At 34.9% G+C, this 27760-nt stretch overlaps 2 protein-coding genes across 11 annotated transcripts in view; both read right to left on the bottom strand.

Annotated features, from left to right (window-relative positions):
• VWC2L (von Willebrand factor C domain containing 2 like) overlaps positions 1-27524 on the bottom strand; it is a 417121-nt gene extending 389597 nt beyond the window's left edge. Inside the window, exon 1 of the mRNA XM_084999023.1 lies at positions 27407-27524. The gene's annotated coding sequence lies outside the window, so the exon portion shown is untranslated. The remainder of the gene's footprint in view (positions 1-27406) is intronic.
• Positions 1-27760, bottom strand: part of SPAG16 (sperm associated antigen 16) — a 959311-nt gene that overhangs the window by 233164 nt on the left and 698387 nt on the right. For all 10 annotated transcript variants that reach the window (XM_084999006.1, XM_084999017.1, XM_084999011.1 and 7 more), the window contains one exon: positions 27407-27533. In XM_084999006.1, the coding sequence (XP_084855132.1) occupies positions 27407-27533 (127 nt within the window). The remainder of the gene's footprint in view (positions 1-27406; positions 27534-27760) is intronic.

Genomic DNA, 27760 nt, shown 5'->3' with positions numbered 1-27760 from the left:
ATTTAATACCATACTCTCTGCTAGACAAAGGCAGTTTTTATTCAATAGCTGTCCATCTTCCTATACTCAGGGGAAAGCAGCATTTCTCTCCAAAAAATGAAGAGAATATCAATGGGGCTAATCTCTTCAAAGTGCTTAGAGCTCAAAGCAATTGCCTGCAGTTGTAAAGAGTCCCACCCTCATTATCTCAGCAAAGAAAAATAACCAAAATGCAAAATACTGCCCGGCTTTTGGGACAGAAATGCTCAAAAGAAAGTTAAAATAAACATTCACCAACTTACTTCTAAACTCGTTTTGAAACCTAATTTACTTCTTTGGAATAAAAGACTCAGATTATGAACCTGAATCTTTCCTAATACAAAATGAGGAGTTAGAGTGGCACAAAATTGAACTATATTGGTCAGCATCAAATAAATAAATTTTCATCTCAGATAGCATAGTCTAGGAAACAATAAATTTTATGATATAATCATAAATGCCTAAGGATTATGATTTATGAGTTTCATGATATAGTTAGCTCTTATTTAAGCATCCTGTTTCATGAGAATTTACTCAGTGTTCTAACCCATAAAAAGACAGGTGTTTCTAAAAAACACTAATATGAGAAATTGGAACACATCTTACAAAACTATAATTATTTAGTTTTGAAAATGACTTAAGATGTTTAATTTTCATAGCCCAAAGTAAAATTACTCTGGTGAAGTAGTTGCATTGGAGGTAAAGAAACCCAGCAGGACCCTCTGTGGCTCCTGGGCACAGAAGCCTTTCTGTGTCTCTCCTTTCTGGTCTGCGGGGAATAGGCTTCAGCCTCCAGGACTTTCCCTGAGTTCCAAAGGGCAAGTTCAAACCTTTGCTAATCAGGGAAGGGAGGGGGATAAAAAGACCAGGGAGGGGCAGTCAAGAAACAGCAGTGCAGCCTGGGGGCAGGGTCCTGGTTCCCCCACAAGGGATGTACATAACAATATCTTTGAGCTCTAATGCAGAACCTTAGCTAATGGAAGGTGTTAACTACTTGAAGCATTCTTCATTCCAGAGAGAAGGTCACAGTGATAACCCTGAGAACCTCAAAAGCTCAATAAAAGACCACCTGAGGCCAGATTAAAGGGATACTGGCCCTGCACACACCCTGATTCTTATCAGCAATCTTGCCCTGGAACCATTGCTATAAAACTTCTCACCAAAACTGGGACACACAGTTTTTGAAGGCATAAGCCAGCTGTGTCCCCCTTTGCCTGGCAAAGCTATAAAGCTCTTTCTTTTTTCCTTCACCCAAAACCATGTCTCCGAGATTCAATCTGGGGGTAGGTGCAGAGTCCAGCTTTCATTAAGAGCAGCAAAACTTTTTCAGACTGCTGTCACAGTTTTCAACTGTTTTGATTTCCTACCAGTACCAACTCATTCTTTAGAAATTTGTAGCTCCTGAGAGTTCAAAGGGACTGGTGGGGTGGGGGTGTTTCCCTTTGCTCTCAAATAATTTTACCCAGGATACCTTTCCTCAGACCAACTACCACACAGGCTACACAACATAATAAATAAACAGGCAAAGTAAGCTACCACTCATTATATTAACTTGATACATGAAGAAGATTATTATATATCTTGAGGTGTTTTATTTATTTATTTATTTTTTCTATTTCTTGGGCCGCTCTCACGGCATATGGAGGTTCCCAGGCTAGGGGTTGAATCGGAGCTGCAGCCACCGGCCTACACCAGAGCCACAGCAACGCGGGATCTGAGCCGCTTCTGCAACCTACACCACAGCTCAAGGCAACGCCGGATCTTTAACCCACTGAGCAAGAGCAGAGATAGAACCGCAACCTCTTGGTTCCTAGTCAAATTCGTTAACCACTGGGCCATGACGGGAACTCCTCTTGAGGTGTTTTAAACATTGGTTTAAGAGATCTACAAGACAGGATTTTCCAAGTTGCAGCTTGAAACCAGTAAGTGGGTCATGAAAGTAATGTAATGCAATATTAAAAATGATATAACACAGAAAATATCTATTTATATCTATTTATACATATTTATATTAAATATAAATATATGATAATTATATATGTTTACAATTGTGTTTTAGGGTAAAATACATTTCCTGCTGTGGCTGTCTATATAATAAAGTTTTCAAGTCACTACTTTATTTCAAATCCTTTATAATGCTTTGTTTTGTTTTGTTTTGTTTTTCTTTCCTACTCAAAGTAATGTTTCTCCAATTTTCCTTGCAAACAACTCCAGGGGTCAATACTCTCTGCCTCCTGAGTTACTATTATGTTAGATTTTTCCCTACTGCCTAATTCCTTTACATACACACACCAAGGGGAGGCTGACACCACTGCCTAACATAAAAGAAATGATTCCTCTTTCTAAGGTCTCATTCTGAGATGTGCATATGTCCCAATTCTGGCCCAAAAGACATGAGGGAAGTCCACTTGGGGACTTGAAGAAACATTTTTCTCTTTTCAGAATGCTAGAGGAAGAGACAGTCTCATCACTTCCCCTGGATGTGTTACAGAGGGTACGATAGGTATGAGCAGAGAAGGGAGGCATGGGTGCCAGATGACAGGAAACCAGGCATACAGTGAGTGGGATCCATGGGCAGACAAAGTAAATGGGGTGATAAGTGGCTTGGAGGCAGACAAAAAAGGTGTGAATCTCCAGCATCTGAATGTAACCTGTTACTCATTATGCCATCTTTATAATAGTATTATAATAAAATTAGCTATGCAGATAAGAAGTAGCCATCATGCACTGATGCCATGACACTTCCTAAAAAAGCCAAATAAGGACAAAAATCACTCCTTCCTTTGGGAAGGTAGAACTGGGATGAAAATTAAGGAATAAGACCCCCGAAACCCCACCTTCCCAGTGAATATCCCATTCATGCAGTTGAATGCCCCATATAACCAACATGCCAGAGAAAGTCAGGGCAGCTGCTCACCTCTCTTCCCCACTCTCTTTGAGAGATGTATTTCTCACTTAAATAAATCTTCACTTTTCTTTCTCAATTTCCATCTCCTTTCTGAATTACTTCTGTGATGAGAAAAGAATCTAAACTTCGGTCCTGTTGTGGCTCATTGGTAACGAACCTGACCAGTATTCATTAGGATGCGGGTTTTATCCCTGGCCTCACTCAGTGGGTTAAGGACCCAACATTGCCGTGAACTGTGGTGTAGTTCACAGATGTGGCTAGGAGCCCACGTTGCTGTGGCTGTGGTGTAGGCCAGCAGCTGCAGCTCCAATTCGACCCCTAGCCTGGGAAACTCCATATGCCACAGGTGCTTCCCTAAAAAGCGAACAAACAAAAAAGGAACCTAACCTTCATGAACAAAGGCTGTCCTACTAGAGTATGATCTGTGGAGACGCAAGGCCCACTTTGCTGACAACACTGTGGATGACATAACAGAGAGAAAGAAAGAACATGACTCCATGAAAATATATTACATTTGCCAAATCAGTCAAATCTGAAATTGGCCCTAGCTATGGACTTTCCCTTATTTGAGATAACAAGATTCCTTATTGTCAGTTCTCGTTGGAGTTTCTGATACTTGTAGCTAGACACACCTTAATACATTAATCAATGAACATGAATAAAGAAGTTTTAGAAAAATAATATTAATTAAATGGTACTCAATTTACCTAGTAATAAAATGCATTATAAAGAAAACCAGTTAATATAGTGTAGAACTGACAAATCAGATGAAAGGAATCAATGGAGGAAAGTATATGTCTACTAACATACCCTTGTCCTGGATAGAGTGTGTTTGTCAATATGGTTGTCAACTTATCTTTTGTGACTTCTTCTAATGTAGATTAAATTTTACTACCTCACTTCTAAACACTGTCCAATGTTTTCATATTCAACTAATATTCAATCTCGTTACCACGGCCTACAAGACTCTTCATGGTCTAGCTCCTGCTTATCTCTCCAGTATCATCTCATGACAACCTCTGCCTTATTCATTTTGCTCTAGTTGCATGAATCTCCTCAACCTCATTCTAACTCAGAGTCTGTCTATTTGGAGTCATCTTCCTAGAATGTTCTTTCCCAAGACCTGAAGATGACTTATATTCTCACTCATGCAGGTTGCCCTTTCTCAGAGGTCTTCCCTGGAAATCTTATATGAAACTCTCAACTCTTTCACTCTATACACTTAACACAACTTTATCTTTCTTTTGCCATTTATGCTTGTCTGTGCATGTGTGTGTGTGTGTGTGTGTGAGAGAGAGAGAGAGAGAGAGAGAGAGAGAGAGAGAGAGAGAAAGGCAGAAAGAGAAAGACAGATACAGGCAGAGCTAGAGAGACAAAGAGTTAATTTTTTGCTTCTCCCATTAGAGTGTAAACATGGAAGGGCAGAGACAAGCCTTTCTATCACGTTATATATGGATTATCTCATTAATACACACACACAAAACAAGTACTGTGTTTTGTTATTCTCATTTTACAGAGGAGGAAATTTAGGCATAGAAAGATTAAGAAACATTCTCAAGGTTAGAGAACTAATGAGTGGTAGAATCTGGATTCAAAACCAATCAGTCAATCATTGACACTCTGGAGGATGTTGTTCTTAATTGCTCTACTGCCTCTGTATGAAATTAAAATGAAAAAGGGCCCAATATAAAGTTTAAAATAGCTGTTTTATTAGAACACTGTAGGGCATAAGGTTGGATGTGGGAAATCATTAGGATAGAAATATAAAGTGTAAAATATTATATATGTATACATATACAGTATTTTTACTATGGTAATATATAGTAATATCACATTATACATATAATTACATATAATAATTTTACATGGAGTTTCATAAGAAATATAAAATTTTTAAACTGATTTGTATGATTTCATATGACTTATTTTTCTTTTATATATTTTTCATATTACTTTTTTGAAAATGTCAGTAATAATAATCACAAAAAAAATTAGAATAGCAAAAAATACACACCTTAAAAACTAATGCTTCCTGTGGGCATATAAAGGGACTCTGAATGTTATTGTGGTCTGAGAGCATAAATATAAAACCTTTTCCTTTCTACTTGAGTTTGTCTTTTTTTTTTTTTTTTGCCTTTTCTAGGGCTGCTCCTGCGGCATATGAAGGTTCCCAGGCTAGGGGTCCAATTGAAGCTCTAGCCGCTGGCCTCCACCAGAGCCATAGCAATGCGGGATCCAAGCTGCGTCTTAACCCACTGAGCAAGGGCAGGGATTGAACCTGCAACCTCATGGTTCCTAGTCAGATTCGTTAACCACTGCGCCACAGTGAGAACTCCCCACTTGAGTTTGGAACCATATAAGGAGTAGACAGAAATTATAGGAATGGAGATCAAAATATCACCTATAATATGTTAAAGGTGAATTTGAAAATATGACATGAATATGCAGTATTCATCAGTGTCCTAATAGGTTCCATAAATAATTAACTCTCACCAGCCAATTATTGGCAAAGTTGCAAAAACTCTGGCTTCTGCCATTGGAATAGTCTGCTGGCAGCAATAGATGAAAGAACCGGTGTGATGAGAGGACAGGCTTTCCCAAGGAGAGGGCCGCTGGAGAAGCTATTCAGTGGGATTTGGTCAATTCCTTCTGAGCTCTTCAGGTAAGCAAGATGCCTCTTGCACAGAGGGAGATGCAGAGAGTGGAGTAGAGAGAGGGGGTAAGAATATTATAGGACTTTTTCTTCTGTGCAAAGAGAAGACTAGAGGGTCTAAGTGTTTTCCTCTCATAGTTATAAATGCTTCTCTTGGCTTCAGATAAATCATCGTTATATTCTCTTTCCCTCTTTTCTTTCTACCTCATGTTGGGAGGAGATGGGTAGGACTTAGAGTGGGATTAATTTGGCAACTACAGTAAGAAGTTAAAAAGATACCAGCACTATTTATCTGCATGTTATTTTATTTTATTTTATTTTTTGTCTTTCTGCCTTTTCTAGCGCCGCACCCATGGCATATGGAGGTTCCCAGGCTAGGGGTCTAATCAGAGCTGTAGCCGCCAGCCTATGCCACAGCCACAGCAACGCCAGAACTGAGCTGCGTCTGCGACCCACACCACAGCTCACGGCAACACTGGATCCTTAACCCACTGAGCAAGGCCAGGGATCGAACCTGCAACCTCATGGTTCCTAGATTCGTTAACCACTGCGCCACGACGGGAACTCCTGCATGTTATTTTTTTAAATCTATTTCATGTATAGGAATGTCTTCCTCTTTTTTGATATTAAGCAATTATTACATATTTACAAAATTTAGATAGAACATAGGGAAAACACCTCATAGAGAATTCCTGCACACATTTTGGTGGCTATAATGCCAGACTCTTTATAATAATTTGTATTAGTCAGGATCTTGGCAGGAAAAAAAGAGTCTATACTTAGGGGGAAATTTTAAAGAGGCTTATTAACGAAGGGACCATTTACAGAGGGGACAAAGAGTAAAAAATTAAGAAAATAATACATAAATTAGGAGCAGTGGAAAGTTTTTATCCCTACCCTCGGCTTGAAGGGACAAAAAGTAGAACTGACCTAAGTGGCACTGGGCCAAGAACTGAAGCCTTAGAAGTGTGGCTACCTAACAGGAGCTAGAGCTGTCAAGCAATGCAGCCCTCACTACAAATGCATCCAAGGTAGGAGCAGAAGGAATAAAATGTTCCAAATTCTCCTCCTATTCTTTCCTCTTCTGTTAGTGTGCCTCTCATTGGCCAATTCCAAATATAAGTCAATGGGCAAGCAGCTTCCTCAGGGAATATGAGCGGGCAAAAAAGAACACTGAATGGATAAATGGTTCTGTTCAGTGGAAAATGAGCAATATAAGATCCTTCTTTCTCTCTCTCTGTCTATCTACCTATCTGTCTATCTATCTAGGTACCCATAATGAAATTATATCTTATAATCTATTTTGTCTCTACCTTTATCTTCATTACATATTATGAAAATCTATCTTCACAATTCAGTATATACACATTTATGACATTTTAATGGTTACATGCTGTTCTATTTTATGAGATATTTGAATAAGTCATGCTTACACATTTAACGTATTTTCAAAGTGTCTTCTGTTATTATCTTTTCATGACTAGTTTTCACAGATGCCCTTGTGAATTATTTTTGAAGATTATGTATAATTAGTATGAATAATGCTCTCTTTATCAGTCAATACTTAAAAATGAGAATCTTAATAATTTCATCACATAAGAAAGCTAATTGACTCTGAATTATAAAAAATATGATTAGGTGAACACAAATTTTACCTTCATTCCTGAAAATACCAGAAGAATATTTTAATCTGATTGACTGAAATATGATGAGGATACTGAGTATTAATGTCAACACAATATTTATCATTGATTATGATCAACAGCTGTCCCAAAGTCCAAAGCGGGGTCAAGGCTTTCTTATAAGTATCAATGTTTAATTGGGACTACAACCCCAGGAGGAAAACGACACCACTAACAAAGAAAAGTTAGAGGATACTTTGGGTCTAGGCAGAATAATGGAGGCAACAAATTTAGAAATACAACCTAATCAACTCTCTTAAAAGAAACTAGATGTCAGCTATGACAACAAACAAACAATAAAAACCAGTATAAGACATTTCAAAAGAGAAGTCATTTTTGATAACAAAAAACCCACAGGACTAAGTATTAGCAATATGCTGGTGAAGTGAATGATATTAAATCAATAGAGCATTATACAGACATAGGATATTATTATCCTAGACCTCCCATGTTGAGATGAGATCTCTAGGTACTCTTTTTATTTTGCTTCATAGTTACAAAATGTATAGCAAAATACTCCAAAAATCTCACGGATATAATTTTTTTTAATCTAAAATAGAAACACTTCCCTCATGTAAGCTTGTAACAGATGCAAATATTTTCAAGGAGATTCTTACAAACAAATCAAACTATTTTAATTTTAAAATATTGCAGTCAGGTTGACCATAGCAAAAGTTAAGCACCTCTAAATGTTATCAATTTCAAAATGTCTCTGTGTAAGTTTCATTTTTAAATTTTTATTTATTTTAATAATGATTTTAATTTTTCCATTATATATGGTTTACAGTGTTCTGTCAATTTTTTACTCTACAGCAAGACAAGGCACCATCAAACTCCTAGAAGAGAACATAGGCGAAACATTCTCTGATATCAACCTTACAAAAGTTTTCTCAGGCCAGTCTCCCAAAGCAACAGAAATAAAAGCAAAAATAAACCAATGGAACATAATCAAACTGACAAGCTTTTGCACAGCAAAAGAAATAAAAAAATAAATAAAATAAAGATAGCTTACAGAATAGGAGAAAATAGTTTAAAATGATGCAACTGACAAGAACTTAATCTCTAAAATATACAAACAACTTATACAACTCAACATCAAAAAAGCCAACAACCCAATTGAAAAATGTTTAAGTCTCCATTGTGGTAATAAGTAGCAAATTATCTATTTATATAAGAGTGGAGAAGGAAATCCATGAACTATCTCCTCCTCAACAGATCATTCATCAATACTCACATACATAAATATCATGTCAACAACTTTCTTTTTTTTAGGGCTGCACCCATGGCATATGGAAGTTCCCAGGCTAAGGGTCCAATCAGAGCTATAGCTGCTGGCCATAGCCACAGCCACAGCAATAGTAGCGTGGATCTGAGCCACATCTGCGAACTACACCATAGCTCACCACAATGCCCCATCCCCAACCCATTGAATGAGGCCAGGGAGCAAACCCGTATCCTTATGTATACTAGTCGGATTTGTTTCTGCTGCACCACAGTGGGAAAGCCCATGTCAACTTCTTAAAGAAGAAGAAAGTGTTACAAAGGTAACAACAGTTTCTTGAAATTGTCCATTATAATATTAATGGCTGTATATTAGCAGTGTCTGATACATTTTGTTTTTTATATTTCAAATGGCGAGTCTGTGACCTAAGTCCAACTATGTCTTTAAACATCAATAAGGATAATAATCTTGCTGTGATTTAATCATCCATAATTAATAGTAAACCAATTTACTGACTGTCCTTTGACTTAATTAAATATGTTGGCTCTCTTTTAAGTATCATGTATTATTCTCTTTTGGCAAGACTAATCTACCTATATCCCACTGAATGTGCATGCTTTTAAAAAATTAAGATAATTAATTATAATAATTCTTCTTAAGAATAAAGACCAGAGTTGGTATTACAATCTCCAGAGCATCCACAATTTTGCCCTTGGATAACATTTGGATTAATTCCTAATAATTCTCTGACTTTGCATATGAAAAAATATAGTTCCATTTTAGGGACTTTGTGTTGCTGTTCCCTCCACCTAGAACACACTTCCCTCTGATAACCACTTGATTTATTCCCTCACTTCCTTCAAGTCTTTGCTCACATATATCGTTTCTTAGAGACATTATCTCTGAACATTCTCTATAAAGTAATATTCCACTTCACTACACTCTCTTTCTTTTTATGATGTTTATCATCAATTTTTAGTATTGATTATTTAGTTATTTATCATCTACCTTCCTCTGATCCTTCTCCCCTAAGTAAAATTTAAGTTCCATGAGAACATAAATTAATAAATAAATAGTTAAATATTATCTGTTTGTGTGTGTGAATTTTCACTGCTCTATCCTTAGCATCAAGAATAGGGCAACATAAATATTTCTTGAAAGAATTGAGACCATTAAGAGGACAACAAGGGTCAGAAAGTTATCAGAAAGGCACTGAGGTGGTTAATTTTATGTGTCAATGTAGCTAGGCCATGATACCCACGGTACCATGTTTTGATCAAACAGCAGTATAAATGTTGTTATGAAGGTGTTCTGTATGATTAATATTTAAATCAGTGGACTTTGAGTAAAACAGATTATTCTCCATAATGTAGGCAGGCCTTATACAATTACTTGAAGGTCCTATGAAACATAGACTGAGAATAAAGGTATTTCACCTTTGTACTGCCTTTAAACTCAAGCTGTATGTGAATGTGCATGCACACACATTCACATACATACTCATCCTGTTTTTCTGAGAATCCCAACACAAACATTTTTCTATGCAAGCATATTAATGTAGAAAAAAATCACTAGTATAAGTAGACCAAACTCGTTATTCTAAGGATAGGCATACTAGATTGAAGAAAGAAGAAGCAAAAGATTAAAAAATAATAATAATCTCATAAAAGGTATGAAAAGTAAAAGTAAAGTTATGGAAAGAAAGATTATCAGGAAAATGCATGACCTCAAATAAAACAGGGTACCAATTTTGCTTTGTTTTGTTTTTTCAGGGCTGCACCCATGGCATATGGGGGTTCCCAGGCTAGGGGTCAAATTGAAGCTACGTCTGCTGGCCTACACCACAGCCACAGCAACACCAGATCCAAGCCACATCTGGGAACTACACCACAGCTCACGGCAACACCAGATCCTTGACCCACTGAGACAGGCCTGGGATCAAATCCGCATCCTCATGGATACTAGCCAGATTCGTTTCCACTGAGCCATGATGGGAACTCCCAGGTAACGATTTTTAGTATAAGACCAAATAGAACTTAAGGCAAAATCATCATGAAGGTGACGTTATAGGTTGATTAAACTACCAAAAAAAGAAAATTACAGGGAAATATCTTTGATGAATATACATGCAAAAATTCTCAATAAAATTTTAGCCAACCAAATCCAACAACATATAAAAAAGATCACATACCATGACCAAGTGGGATTCATCTCAAGATCACAAGGATGGTTCAACATATTCAAATCAATCAACATCATACATCACATTAACAACAACAATAAAAAAATCAAAACCACATGATCATCTTAACAAATGCAGAAAAAGCATTTGACAAAATCCAACATCTATTCATGATAAAAAACCCTTATCAAAGTGGGTATAAAGGGAATATACCTTAACATAATAAAAGCCATTTATGACAAACCCACAGCCAATATGATACTGAACAGAGAGAAGCTGAAAGCCTTCCTGCTAAAATCTGAAACAAGACAAGGATGCCCAGTCTCACCACTGTTATTCAACATTAGTATTGGAAGTCCTAGACACAGCAATCAGACAAACAAAAGAAATAAAAGGTATCCAAATTAGAAGAGAAGCGGTAAAACTGTTATTCTATGCAGATGACACGGTACTATATATAGAAAACCCTAAGGACTCCACACAGAAACTACTCAAACTCATCAATGAATTCAGCAAAGTAGTGGGATATCAGATTAACATTCAGAAATCAGTTGCATTTCTGTATACTAACAACGAAACATGAGAAAAGGAATATAAAAATACAATACCTTTTAAAATCACACCCCAGAAAATTAAATACCTAGGAATGAACCTGACCAAGGAGGTAGAAGACTTATATACTGAGAACTATAAAACACTAATCAAGGAAACTTAAGAGGATTCAAAGAAACAGAAAGGTATTCTATGCTCCTGGATTAGAAAAATTAATATCGTTAAAATGGCCATACTACCCAAAGTAATCTACAAATTCAATGAGATACCTATCAAATTACCCATGACATTTTTCACAGAACTAGAGCAAACAACCCCAAAATTTATATGGAACCATAAAAGACCCAGAATTACCAAAGCAATCTTGAGGAACAAAAAACAAGCAGGAGGCATAACTCTCTCAGACTTCACACAACATTACAAAGCTACAGTAATTAAGACAGTGTGGTACTGGTACCAAAACACACATACAGACCAACTGAACAGAATAGAGGACCCAGAAATAAACCCAGACACCTATGGCCAATGCATCTTCAACAAAGGAGGCAAGATCTAAAACGGGAAAAAGACAGTCCCTTTAACATGTGGTGCTGGCAAAAATGGAGAGCTGTATGTAAATCAATGAAACTAGAACACTCCTTCACACCGTGCACAAAATAAACTCAAAATGGCTTAAAGACTTAAACATAAGACAAGACACCATAAAACTCTTAGAAGAAAACATAAGCAAAACATTCTCTGACATCAACAGTACAAATATTTTCTTAGGTCAGTCTTCCAAGAAAATAGAAATAAAACCAAAAATAAGCCATTGGGACTTAATCAAATGTAAAAGCTTTTGCACAGCAAAGGAAACAAACAAAAACCTATGGAATGGGAGAAAATAATTTCAAATAGTTTCAAATGATGCAACTGACAAGGGCTTAATCTCCAAAATAGACAAACAATTCATACAACTCAACAACAACAAAAAAACAAATAAACAATTGAAAAATAGGTCGAAGAGCCAAAGAGACATATCTCAAAGAAGATATATGGATGGCCAACAGACACAGGAAAAAATGCTCAACATCACTAATTATTAGAAAAATGCACATCAAAACTACCATGAGGTACCACCTGACACCAATCAGAATGGCTGTCTTTACTAAGTCTACAAATTACAAAAGCTGGAAAGGGTGTGGAGAAAAGGAAACCCTCCAACATTGCTGGTGGGAATGTAAATTGGTGCAACCACTATTGAAAACAGTATGGAAGTACCTCAGAAAATTAAATATAGAACTACCATATGATCCAGCAATCCTACTTCTGGTCATATCCAGACCAAACCTTCATTGAAAAGGATACATGCACCCTTATGTTCACTGCAGCACTTTTCACAGTAGCCAAGCATGGAAACAATGTAAATGTCCAATGACAGATGAATGGAAAGACGTGGTACATATTCACAATGGAATTGTACTTAGCCATAAAAAAGAACAAATAATGTCATTTTCAGCATCATAGCTGGAACCATTCTCATACTAAATGTTGTAAGTCAGAAAGAGAAATACAAATACCATATGATATCACTTATATCTGGGAACTAATATATGGCATAAATCAACCTATCTATCTACAGAAGAGAAACAAATTCATGGACATGGAGAACAGATTTGTGGTTGCCAAGAGGAAGGGGGAGGGAGAGGGAGGGATTGGGAGTTTGGGGTTAGTAGATGCAAACTGTTGCATTTGGAATGGATAAGCAATGTGATCCTGCTATGTAGCACAGGGAACTATATTTAATGACTTCTGATGGAATATGATAGAGGATAACGTGAAAAAAAGAATGTATATAAATATATAACAGGGTCACTTTGCTGTATAGCAGAAATTGACAAAACATTGTTAATCAAGTCCAATGAAAAATTTAAAAATGGATACAAAATCAAGTAGTTATAATGATTATAAATATATGTATCTAAAAATGTAGCTTCAAAATATACACAGCAAAACTGATAGAATTATAAGGATAAATTAATTAACAATCAGGGTTAAGGATTTTACTATATCCATTTCAGAAACTGAGAGCTCAAGCAGTAAAAATAAAATAAAGTTTATAAATGATTTGAATATGCAGTTAATAAGCTCAAACTAAATTCTATAAAAATGTTTGAATCAACAAGAGGTACACATATGCATTCTTTTTGTTTATACAAAGAACAATGACAAATTGTCTATTTTAAAAGTCACAGGAGATCAACTTTAGGCAGCCATGTTCTCTGATATAACTAACACAATTTAAAACTTAGTAAAAGGTAACTAAAAATTCTCAGGAAATAAAAGCCAAATAGATACTTATGGAAAAGAAGAGTAAAGAGAGTATATTCATATTCATATATCAAGTAATACTAGAACATCCAATAATAAGAACAGAATTGTACCAACTCAGAAAAAGACAATGTTACCAAAAAAGTAGAAAAAGAGAATTTGGAAAAGACTCTGTCTATATACCTGAGTTTGATATACTATAGCAATGGCATCACAGATCAGGAAGTTAAGGTTTAGTTGTACAATTGATGGTGTCAGGAAAACTGTCTCAATAGATGGGAAAATAACATTGGGTCTCCCAGTATAGTCATTGAATTATTGTTCCCAAGTTTGTGTTTCTTTCCTGTAACAGAGTTAAAAATTCTAGGCATTATCTGAGATATATCTTGAAATTTATGATAACAGTATATGTCCCCATCTATATGTGGCTTTATACTTGGCTTGCAACTTGCTATGAACATGCTTTGGACAATGGGATATTAAGCAGACAATATAGGTCACATCTGAAAGAAGATATAAATGTGATTGCACTGACTGTCTCTTTTGCTTCCCAGCTCTGCTTCCTATAGAAGGTTAGCATGTCCCATGAGCAGGCCCTGGGATCTAGAATGAGAAGACTCGTGGAATTCAGCTGGAGCCCAGGAAAGTGCATCAGGCCTGAGCTGATCTGAAGCTCTCTCATAAGACAACAAGAAACAAATCCTCTGATAAGTTAAGAAGACTCTGGGTTGGTTTGTTATTGCAGGTAACACTCACTGATAACAACTCCTTCCACCTTGAGCCAAAGTCTTAAAATGTAAAAGGTAACAACATAAAGCTAAAAAAGAAGATGCAGGAGAATATTTTTGTGACCTAAGAGTGGAGATATATTCTCAAGCATTGTCCTAAAAGAAAAAAAAACAAAAAAAAACAAAAAAAAACAAAACTAAGATAAAAAACAAAGTAGGTTTGATTCTATGAAATTTAAAGATTTTAATTTAATAAAAGATACCATGGATGAGACCAGTAAATATTTATCTCTTTAGGTGAAATATTCACTTTAACAGTAGATTAATGCTCAGATAATTATTACAAATCTGTAAGTCCCAAGGGAAAGGGAACTCAATGAAAAAAAAAAAAAAAAAAAAAAAGAGTAAAAGCAGTTGATTTCCAGATGAGAAAGCCAAAAACTGATAAGTATGTAAAAAACGTGCTCAGCATTACTAGTAATTAGGAAAATGCAATGTATGTAGTATCCACTAACCGACAAAATTATAAAATCAAATACAACTTGTATAAGTTTGCTCAGGCTGTCTTAACAACATATCATAGACTGGTGGCTTCAAAAGCAGAAATGTGTTTTCTCTCAGTTCTGGAAGCTGGAAGTCCCAGATCAGGGGGCCAACACGGTCAGATTCTTGTGAAGGCTCTCTTCCTGGCTTGCAGACCATGGCTTTCTTCTGTGAGCTCTCAAAGACTTTCCTTCTGTGCACACAAGCCTTTTCTTAAACTACCAATCCTATTGGATCAGAGCCCACCCTTATGAATTTATTCAAATTTAATGACTTCCTATAAGTCCTGTCTCCCAATGCAGTCACAGTAGGGGTTAGGGTTTCAACATATGGATTTTTTGGGGGGGAATACAATTCAGTCAACTGCACTATCAAGTACTGGAAATGAAGTTTCTTGAATGCCTGTAAACTAGTATAGTTATTCTGAAGAACAATGTGACAGTACTGAATGGAATACGAAATAAAATAACAAACATTTTATGGCATAGCAAGTCCTTCCCTGGGTAGATACCATAGGGAAACTCTCATAGATGCCCACTATAGAGATAGGTATAAGGATGTTTAGTGCAGCATAGCTTCAAGTAGGAGGGGCTTATAGGAAATTTAGATGCCCTACATTAGTACAATAGATAAATAAAATGTTAAAATGTATAAAAATCGAGGAGTTCCCATCGTGGCTCAATAGTTAATGAATCTGACTAGGAACCATGAGGTTGCGGGTTTGATCCCCGGCCTTGCTCAGTGGGTTAAGGATCCCATGAGGTTGCTGTGAGCTGTGGTGTAGGTTGCAGATGTGGCTGAGATCCCATGTTGCTGTGGCTCTGGTGTAGGCCGGTGGCTGCAGCTCCGATTCAACCCCTAGCCTGGGAACCTCCATATGCCACAGGTGTGGCCCTAGAAAAAGACAAAAAGACAAAAAAAAAAAAAAAAAAAAAAAAAAAGAATAAAAATGGAATACTATCCCCTAGACTGAACTGATTAGACATATATTAATATGGATAAAACCTAAGAACACAGTATAGAATGAAAAAGCATGAAATTGAATGAAATTTATGACAAAACATAGTTTTAAAAATCTCAGATACACACATATACAAAATACCTACAGATTCTTCAGAGACTTTTCTAATCTATAGAAACATATCAAGGATATTTAAAAGCCCCAAAGGGGAGTGGGAGGGAATGAGAATAGGGATAAAACATGTTAGGAGAAGAATAATAAAATTGATTATATATTGAGAAATATGGTTAACTCAGATAATTGTATTGGAGGAAGGGGAAGAGGAAGAGAAAGAGAAAGATGAATGAAAAGAAGGGACATAAGAGGGATGAAGAGGAGAAAGAGAAGCTGAAGCAGAAGCAGCAGAGACATCCATTGTTACAACTGATTTCTGATAAGGAGAAATGGTTCCTAGCAAAGCTTGGATGAAATAACAAATCAAACATTATGAAAGACATAGTGAAAGATAACAAACAATCAAAAACGATTACACGGAGTCCAGGAGAATAGAAACACATAATGTTGTACTTAATATTGCAGGATTGCCCATCTTTTTTCCCTAGCTCCATATACAGACATAGGATACTCTACAAATCACACTCTGATGGCATCTATAGCATATTACAGGTGGAACAATTTAACTTAGAGTTTTCAACACTCCCAGTTTATTACTTGCACATTCATGTCTATTGCTTCAATTTACTTGGTAAATAGACTCTTACCTGTCTCTTCATGGCTGAATCCCAGTAGTTAGAATAGTATTTGTCAGGTAATAGGCTTACACTACATATTTGTCAACTGAATTAACATAATTTCAACTCTTAGACCAAATATAACAGAGAGAATATAAAATTCTTGGCTAGAAGGTATGGCCTGAAATGCGTATATATTATTCCAAATGCATATCCATTATTCTGTTTATCATCAAACTCATTTCAAAACATTTACAGTGCTGATTTTCATAATACCAATACTGTACAATTCTTTCTTTGCAATTTTTTTTCTTTTGGTGGTATAGTGTAGAGTAGGGGATGTTGCTTGAAGATGATTTAAAGTAATTTTTATTTACACTTCTCTTATATTACAAGTGAGAAAAGCCACTCTGAGATCAATAAGATTTCAGTGAATCATATTTGAATATTGTTTGAAATTTAATTTTAGATAAATACAATTTCACGTTATCATAAGTGCCAACTGTGCAGGCTCCATCTGCAAGAGTAGTGTGCTATTTGCTCTAGGTTGATGAGCACATTTGTTGAACTGCAACTTCTTTTAAAGGATTATCCTATTAAGTATCAGCTTGGCAGATTAAAGATGATAATCTACTCAATTTTATATAAACAATCTATTAAAAAGAAGACAAATTCTTGGGCTACTTGACTTTGAGCCATGAAGTGTGTGTGAATTACAAATTTCAACTGCATTATTTTTAATTATTTTAAAACCTATGACTATTACATGATACTAGATTAAAATAATATACTATAATTACCATAACTGTGTACCCCTTAGAAAAATTTGAAAGTCTGACTATGCTTTATTTATATAAAATGCATTTTTCTTGATAAATATGTATAAAAGTATCCTTAGATATATTTCATAATGATCTACTCTAACATGAACATGTAATTATTATTATATCCATAAACATACAGGCATAGCTAATTCTATGTATTGGAATATTTTATTGCTTAGATGATGTTAAGATATGGCTAGTCATGAAACTAGTTTCTCATACTTGTTATATAAATACAAATCTTTTCAAATTTCTAAAATGTGTTGACAATAACTGTGCATTAGCATATTAGTTGTTATATGCATATAACTACTATAAATGCATTTGAAAACTATTTCTTACTTGCTACTAGAAAATTAGTCTTCCTTAAATATGATGACAGTAACTTAGAATTTGTCTTTCTTTGGACATGTGATGGATTTAAACTGTGTGTATATAATCAGGCACATAACATTTGTAATAAAATTCCAATGAAATATTTTACTTACATAGGAAAACATTTCCAAACACCTATGCCTATCAATTGTATTCCTATGTAGTATCACTACATCAGAGAACTAAGCAACAATTATGTCTTGAAAATACTGCACAAAATTGAGGATTTAACAACACAAGTGTGAATTTTTTTGTATTATCCAGGCAATTGCAATTGCAATAGCTGATTGCACTTGCATAATGCTCTAATTTTTGAGATTAATAAGTTATTTCCTGCTCTGATTAAACCAGAATGGGTCAGATTCTATCTCATAAATCCCTGAAAGAAGAATTTGAGTTATCAGTTTATTAAAATGTTGAAACTTATGCATTGTTGTTATTGTTGCTCTTGTTACCAAAACTCCTATTACTATAGAAACTGAATGTGTTACTGGGTTTGTAAGAAAAAAAAAAATGTTTTGTACTGATGAGCAATACAGTTATTTAAATTTGAGGCACAATTTTTAAATAATCTCAATTTTTATATCAAATTTAATTCCATTTTGGATCAAGGGAAAGTGGAATGTGTTAATTTGATTTTAAAGTTTTAAATAGTATAAAGGCACATTTAAGTTTTATTTTAGACTATTATTTTTATCTCAGGATACCATGTCCTAATGTACAATGGGAAAATGCAATACTCAGTTGTGTAAAACTTAGGTTGTAAACCTAATTGATGAAGTCATTTAATCCAACTCTCTTATTTTAGAGAAGATCAAGTTGAGGGCAACAGAGATTAAGTGTCCTGCTCAATTTCATGTTACAAATTATAGATAAATAACAATCTTTATTTTTAGAGCCTTGCCTTGTGCTTAACTGTCCTTTTCTGATGCAAGGGATGTGAATAATTTCTAGATGTTTCTACAAATTCAGTTGAGGCTCAGATAAGATATTTGTGAGTATTAGAGAGATGAAATCATTATTCCTAAAACTATGTAGACAATTGCAAAAGGGGAGCCTCATAGTTTGTGCAATGTTGTCATTGGATTAACTAGACACTCTTTCAAACAGCATCTGAAAGCAATGAGATTTAGTTATATGTATAAATATTAAAAATTTGGAAAAATAATGTTCACTTATATTAAACTTTCATAATTTGTGTAATTAAAAGGCATTTCAGTTCTCAGAATTTATGTTCCATTATTAGGATGATAGTAGTCTAAAACTTAAAAACTAATATGGCATCACAACCAACCAATCAGAATGGACAATAGACCAATTAGAACAGAAACAGTCATAACACTTTGTACAGCTAAAATATTATTTCTGAATTTATATACCTTTGGTCAATACACATTACTTAAAGTTCTCAGAGTGTCCTTGTTATCATTAGCGTGTTATTTTCCATACTTGCTGTCAAGTGAATAAAAATGCCTCCAAAAAAAAAGAGAAAAAAAGTGTTTTTTTACAAGTAAAGTGTAAAACCAGCCCTTATGAATCTCTAAAATTTCTTCATTAAAATTTCTAAGAGTTAAAGATGAAATGAAATGTAATTCAGCCTCTCATATAATTATACAGGCATGTTTATTAATATATGTATGTAATTAAAAGCTCTCAAAACTCTTTAAAATGGGAGCAACGGGACCAAACTCATAGTTCTATGGTGATTAAAAGAAAGAGCACCTTGCCCAGTTCCTAGAAAGCAGTATACTTCATTGTAGGTATTAATCACACACTTGGGTCTCCAATGGAAATACATAATCTGATTTCCTTCAGTTCCTCTGGTTCTTTTCTCCAGTAGCAGAGAGGTCCATGTTCCACTCAAAATCAAAATGGATTTGCATACAAACATGGGATTATAAATAACTGAGCAGAGTCATCTGGTCTTCTTTGCTCTCTTAAATTTTATCCTCTCTCCCTGTGGTTCTCTTTCCTAGGAAACTGATGTGGTAGAATGGGCTTGCTCTTTGGAGGAACAATTTAGCTTAGCCCTGCCTTATGTCTTAGAGATAAAAGAGGTTAGCTTGTGTTGCGAAACATGTTTTTATAATATTTTCTTAGCCTCTTTGCTGAAAACTCCATCTTGTCCTTCCTTACTTTGTCCCATCTTCCTGCTTGAGAAACAGTCACGGTGATGGTAAATGACTCATGCTTAAGAACAAAGACCTAAAGGCATGGGTTATTCATGGGGTCAGCTGAATGAGGACATAATACATTGGTCTAGGTGCGCTGGACCTGTGCAGATTGGCACGCCATTTGCACAAGCATGATATGTCCTCTAAAGAATAAGAGAAAGAGGAACCTCATGGCCAAGTGGTCTATGAGTGGTCGTTAACAGAATATGCATTAGCAAAGAAAACCAAGGTACAAACCTAGGCACACAGGGTTGCCGCAAATAGGCATGCCATGCGTTTGCAGAAGCACAGTGAGGATTCTCTGAAATGCTATGCATAGATAGCTAACTCAAATGCTAATGATTCTTAAATGCCTAAAGTTTAGAGTAAAAATTTAACCATCTACCAGCTAAATGACTTTTAAAATAATAAAAAAACCCACTATATCCTGCACCTACAACAATCCCCTTTTCACTTGATATAATCCTCAAGAGCACAATAAAAGCAGTGTGGTTTGAGGCAGGGCTCTTGGTCCCTGAGACCTTGAGTCCCCTGGTTCCCACCTTTACTTAAGATAAATATCTCTGTCTCTTGTTTTATATTAACTTTCTTTCCTTAAGTTCCACAGCACCTGTTCTTCAGCCCCCTCTTGCTGAGCTGGTCTCAGTAAGCTTGCCTTTTCTCCTTTCTTATTTCAATTTCTCTCTCTCTCTCTCTTTTTTTTTTGGGGGGGGGGCTACACCTCCCCATGGTGAGTGGAAGTTCACTGATCAGAGATCCAACCAGCATCACAACAACCCAAGTTGCTGCAATGACAACACTGGATCCTTAACCCTTTCTGCCACTTGAGAACTCCTTATTTCAATTTTTAATCTAGCCAAGACTGCAACAAATGGCAAAAAGTGCCTGCAGGCGTTCATGTATTCAACCCCAGATTACTCTGATAGGAATTTATCTTGAGGCATGGGGTTGGAGTTCCAGCTCCATGGGGAACATGCAGGTACTTAGGGTCCCCCCTTGTACATAAGACACATAAAAAACTTGGCCAATAATACTCAGAAGATCTTCTTTTACCTTTTTTTTTTTTTTTTCCAGAAACAACTAATTGACAAATAGTTTTAGGATTCTGTGTCTTAATCAGCTTTGAGTCAAACATTGCCAAGTGGTTGTTGATTAGATTATGTCAATATTCATAGCAAATGAAATATTTCTCCTAATAGATGTCATATATCGATGTGAAACTGAATACTATGATTGCAATGAAAAGTAGAATGATAAAAAGTCTAAATTCTATTCCCTGGAATTAGACTGCCCAGGCTTTAAATTCTGACCCCACATTTGATCAGCTAAGTGTCATTAGGATTGCTGTTGACTTCATGTCCTAGTTTTTCTGGAAAAAAAAGGGGGGGGGTGGGGACAATAGTAATAATCTCATTAAGTTACCAGGAAAGAATAAACATGTTTTTACATGAGCCAACTCTGACGGTCCAAAGACATTAGAGAAGGGACTACATCCAGAGGTGTGGACTGATGTTGCCTCACTACTGAGATAATAAATAACCTTCTGAGCACTCTCCCTTGGCAATATTTTCTGTAAAGAGCCAGACAGCAAATATTTCAGGCTTTGCAGGCCATGTAGTTTCTATTGTGAATACCCAACTTGCTGTGGTAGTGTCAAAGCAGCCTTAGATGACATGTAAAAAATGGGTGTAGAGGTGTAACACTAAAATTATATGTAAATACAGGTCAAGCTGGCCCATGGGCAGTAATTGGCCAATCCCTGGTCTATCTCCTTTTGAATTGCAAAGTTTTACCAATCTGGTTGGTGAGAGAACAAAGTATGCCTAGGTTTCTGTGATCTCTGAGGATTTTTTCACGGCTTGTGGCTTTCCTATACTAAACCCTACTCAGCTAAAAACTGGCAAGGATCCTCTGTAAATCTCCAGAGCTCTCCTTCTGCATTGCTGTCTCCTATCCTATACTCTGCCTGCAAACTCTAGCTGTTCTGGCCTCCTTGGACACCCGCCTCCAACTCCCCAACTCTGGGAGCCAGACACGTTTCTCCAAGTTTTTTGTCCACCACGGAGTTGTGATCTAGGCATTTTCTCCAGAGAGTATTCTGGGCAGCCATAGAGCTCATCTTATTTACTCCTCCCTCACAGTACTACCTTCCATTGTCCAACATTCATTGCCTGAAAACCACAGATTTTTATAAATTTTATTTTTTCAGTTGTACAGGGTACATTTTGTCTCTGTTATGCCGTCTTGGCTGGAAGTGGAAGTTGTGACAGTTTTTAATATTTCACATATAAGGAAATTGAGGCTCAGAAATGCTCAGAAATTTCACCAAGATCATTCAGCTAGTTAGTAGTGGAGACAAAATTCAAATCCAGGGCTTCTAACATGTAGGTGAGTGCTTACTCCATTACACTACACTGTTTCCAACAGAAAGAATTAACCACAATCTGTCTTTTAAATACAAAACAATGAACTGCAGCCTTTACTAACAGAAACTAATAAATCAAATTCAACCTAAAATTTGGAGGTTATCTCATTATTTTTTAAAAATTTTGGAGGGGTCTGGTACTTTTCATAATTTACAATGGGTCATTATTAATATTATTATTTTCTGTTTTAGCATTTCTACTGTGATTCTGCTTATGGGGAATATTTAGGATTACTTCCAAATGGTAGTAACTTTGCCCATTTTGATGATCTGATACTGATAGGCTTTCTATTGGAAAGTTCCCATCTGGCTGAAACTTCAGCTCCTGCATTTTCTAGGGATGTGACTTCTTTGCAAATGTACAGGAATAACATTTTACTGGGAGTGAAAAATATTGCTGAACTACATAAACATGATGAAATGAGAGTTGTAGAAAAGTATATGTATAAATTCTCACAGTTCATTTTTATTACTTTAACTACACAATTCCATTTAAAATTTTCTGAAATAGTAATAAATTTTTGAATGATAAAACATATGGCATTTGAGTATGCCAAGTAAGAGATATTTAGATCGTGAATATTTGTAAATTTATGTAGCACTATATTACCAGGAAGCTCTCTGTTTAATGAGAAAGGAACACTTATACCTTTATAAATATACAAGTTATAAGTATATACTAATATATGTATATATCTATAAACACAGGTAATCTGTGTTTGTTGCAGCCAATGTATTTTCAAATAAAACATGTAAATAATACTATGTCACATGCTACTCTTTTAAATGTGTGAGAAGCTAATTTCTTATAGCAACAGAAAAGCTAAATTCTAGATGGAGATTCATACGTCTTTAAATCTTTTGATTTTATTATGTATGCATATATGATATTATTTCCATGTTGTTAGTTTACCACTAAAGTTATTTTTAATACTGCATGAAATAAGACTGTATTAGAATTTATTCATTATGCAATATATATTAACCCTTTGAAACACATTTGAATACTAGACAATTATCCATTATTTCTATGAGTATACTTAGAAAGATTAAGTAATTTTCTCAAAGTCTAAAAGGTGGGGAAGATCTAAGGGTCTGAATTACAGTCTACATTTTTTTTCCTACAACACTGGTTTTCAAATATTGCTATCAAAGATTCATTTTAAAAATGATATACCATGAGAAATCTGTTTTAAAAAAAGTTAAAGTAGATTTAATTAGTACATAATTTACTTTTATAAATTTAAAATGAAACTATGAGGTTAATAAATAATGAAGAAAATTTTTTATTATTATTAAAGCATAGTTGATGTGCAATGTTTTGCCAAATTCTGTTGTACAAAAAGTGACCCTATATAAAAATTTGAAATCAAATGTTAGAGAACTCAGTTTCAACCCTTAATGACCTCTACTCCAATTTATTCCTATACCATGTTGGATTTGCAGTAAAGAAATAGCTTATTTATTATTAAGATTATTATTAAGATAAGCCATTGTATGTGGGAACAATTCTTTCTAAGCAGCATGCCTCATAATTTCAAAATGCTCTTCTGGAGTTCCCATTGTGGTTCAGTGGTTAAGAACCTGACTAGCATCCATGAGGATGCGGGTTTGATCCCTGGCCTTGCTCAATGGGTTAAGGATCTGGCATTGCCATGAGCTGTAGTGTAGGTCACAGACATGGCTCAGATCCTGTGTTGCTGTGGCTGTGGCTAGGCCGGCAGCTGAAGCTCTGATTTGACCCCTAGCCTGGGAATCTCCATACACTGTGGGTGTGTCCCTAAAAAGGAAAAAAAAAAAAGCTCTGAAATTAAACTGATCTAGGGACATGAATTATGATGAGAAAAATTTTGTTTATATGTTAATTATTTCAAATATCTTAAAAAACTCATATTCCTTATATTAAATTTTTCGGACAGAATACTATCAATACTTCCACATATACTATATGATATTACATGTGTATTATCAATGATTTTTCCTCAGGCTCAAGGGAATAGTTGGGACAGCAGACCAGATCCTGTCTTATATCAGTTAAGCTGCGACTAATAATGTCCTAGTGGTATATAACTCTGCAATTTAATTTTGCCGCAGAATTTTGATCTGGAAATATGATCTGACACAACTAAACTAATGTGAGCACTGAATAAACATTAATTATTATCAGCAGTGTCTATATACCCTTGCTCTTCTTGGATAATGATAGTATATATGCTTGTGTTAGCTTACCACTGGAAATAAATAAAAGCATATCAAATGAATGTGTATTTTGAGCTTATTAAGTTAGATTTGATTTTATTCTCATAGTTCAAATATTTTCATGATACATTTTATTCTTTTCCTTTAAATTATCTTTTCCTGAATAAATGCAGGTGAGAAGAGATCTATGTGCCCTTGTCCTTATTTCAATTTTGTTTCACTTTTTCTTTTGGCCCTGCCTGTGGCATGCAGTAGTTCCCCAAAGCTAATGCAATGATAATGCCAGATCCTTAACCAGCTGTGCCACAAGAAAACTCCTTGTTTTGCTCTTGACTTCATTTTTCTTTACTCTCTTAAGATGAATATAATTTCTTGTATTTTACTTGTTATTCTCATCTCTCTGTTCAGACCCTCATTAGATGTTGTGTTTCCTCTCCCTAGTTCCTTCAACTTTTGATATATCCCAAACTTTTTAAATGATGAGTCACTGAAAACTTCTCAACAGAATCACAGATTTGTCATTGTTCAATGAGAAAAATATATTAATTTCTCAATCACATAGAATTACAATTAATTATAGTATGCTCCTTGAAGAAATGGTCAAAGGAATGGGAAGAGCAAGTTGAAATTATATCCCCTCAAACTGATGAAATGTTTTCATTAACAAGGTCCCTGGTTTTCACTCTGACTTTTATGTTTTTCATTGTTCCATCCTTGATTCTGACAGTTTTTTTAAAATATTAGTGTATTATCAAGTATATAGCTGTCATAGAGATAAAAAAAAAATTGTTTGTTGTATCAGGGGCTTTAAGATGACATTGACTTGTATGACAGTAAGACAGGAATTGACATTTATTTAAAATAAGGTTTGCCTGACAATGCATAGAAAAGAAATTTTGGGCTGGATGACAAAGACAGTAAAATGCAGTGGCAACATAATTAATAATTACTATAGTAAAATGTATATCTAGTATTAGTTGTGCAGCATTTCAAAAGACCTTTTAACTTCTGTCATTAGAAACTATAGCCAAAAGTTCTGAAATTTCAGAGTTCAAAACTGAAGGGCATGAATACCTGGATGCTACCTCAAGATAATAAAAAGGGATTTATAGATGTGAAAATGTTTATGAAAACCAAATTAAATCTCCTTTGGAATTATTATGTCAATGCATATTCTATATATCAAAAAGTATAGTTGAAATAGAAATGGGTGTTTGCATAATAAAATAAAATTTTCATATTTGGAATATTTTATTCTCTACAGTTTTCTGTTTGAATTCTAGCAGATCATAAATATCTTAATGTCAAGAACACTACTAAAAGATTTTTAAAGAAGTCATTGTTATCAGTGTGGTTTACATACAAATCTGCAATGGGAACACAGTTTAAAGTTTGTTAAGAAGAAAAATGTACATATTCTGAATTCCAGATATGTGATGGTAATATCACGAAACCAATTCCATGAAATGAACAATTACCTTATGACTCTAGAATTGCTCCTATAATATTCATGTTTTCTGAACTACAGAAATAATATGGACTTTTTTAGTTTTATTTTTTTGCTTTTTACAGCCACACCCGCAGCATATGGAGGTTCCCAGGCTAGGGGTCCAATCAGAGCTACAGCTGTCAGCCTACACCACAGCCACAGCGACATCAGATCTGAAGTGCATCTGGGAACTACACCACAGCTCATGGCAATGCCGGATCCTTAACCACTGAGCAAGGCCAGGGATCGAACCTGTAACCTCATGTTCACAGTCGGATTTGTTTCCACTGCGCAGCAACAGGAACTCCAATATGGATAACATTATTACTTCCTTTATATATATTTCATCTTAATTTATCTAAAATTATCTTTACACCTCGAGCTATTGCAAATAAGCATCAAAGATTTTTAAAATTCTCAAAACTTAAAGTTTAAAAAATGCATCATGATAACAGGGGTAAGTTATATTATCCAATAACAGGTATACATTATTTAGCATCATTAAAGATATAGACATAACTGTAATTTTAAATGGGCAAGTGGAACCATTGTGTGATTAACATAAGTGGTTACACTACTCATCATTAGCAAGAATAAAATATTTTATCTCATTAATAATCTTTATATTACCACAGAATAATGCTACACAATAATATTACAAATATTACTAATTAAAATATTTATTGTTGGACACAGTGAGTATATATTTAAAATTAATTATAAAATATAGAGAATATGGGTTATTACTAAATAATTATAAACTAAAATAGTTCATTAAAATATTCTACTTTTATTTATTTATTTTTATTATTAAAAAAATCTTTTTTTTCTTTGGTCTTTTTGCCTTTTCTAGGGCCATTCCTGTGGCATATGGAGGTTCCCAGGCTAGGGGTCTAATCAGATGTGTAGCCACCAGCCTACGCCAGAGCCACAGCAATGCCAGATCCTTAGCCCCCTGAGCAAGGCCAGGGATCGAACCCACAATCTCATGGTTCCTAGTCAGATTCATTAACCACTGAGCCACAACGGAACTCCTCTACTTTTATTTTTGCCAAAATTTTGCTTTTTCCTACATTTAGCCATTTTGCCTTCAAAAAGCTCAATTTATTTACATTGGATGGTCATTCTAAGGGATGCAGACTCCAAATTTTGCATAACAGTACTAGATACTTGAGTAATCTAAATTAGCATACATTTATCTCCTTTACTATTTCTTCATTTACATATGTGATAAATGTAACACTTTCATTATATGATGTGATATGATATATAATGATAAATATAGCATAATATATTCTAGTATAATATTAAGAACAGAAATTTACATAGGAGGAAAGAAAAAAAAAACTAAAGTGGATATAGAAAATAGTTTGAGGACAAATATTAAAGTTGTTAGTTTGGTCAAAAATATTAAACAAAAAAGATCCTACCTGATGAGTCGAAATTCACCTCATTGCTAGGACTTGGACCTACATCGATGGACACAATTGGTAAGAGCTTTCGAAAATCCCACAGTTTTATAACTCCACAGGCATCACAGGATGCTATCATGTAACCCTTTAAAATATTAAAAAAAGAATACATATATATACATACATATATATACCGCATTTATACATATATATAGTAACTCAGACAAAAAAAGAATCTGTGCTCCAATTTTATTAAATCCACATGAATATACTCCTCTAAACTAAAATGTATTCATTATACCTTTGTCTTGGATATAAAAGGGAATCCTATTCTCAGTTTTGGAAGATGATTTTTCAGGAAATCATTTTTTT

The sequence above is a fragment of the Sus scrofa genome, chromosome 15 (genome assembly GCF_054392235.1).
Source record: "Sus scrofa isolate SSC_HxYL_T2T_F1_AM1 chromosome 15, Sscrofa_HxYL_maternal_Yorkshire_Landrace_v2.0, whole genome shotgun sequence".
Classification (NCBI taxonomy): domain Eukaryota; kingdom Metazoa; phylum Chordata; class Mammalia; order Artiodactyla; family Suidae; genus Sus; species Sus scrofa.
Note: the sequence above shows the minus strand (reverse complement) of the source record. Positions and strands in the feature narration are given on the sequence as shown.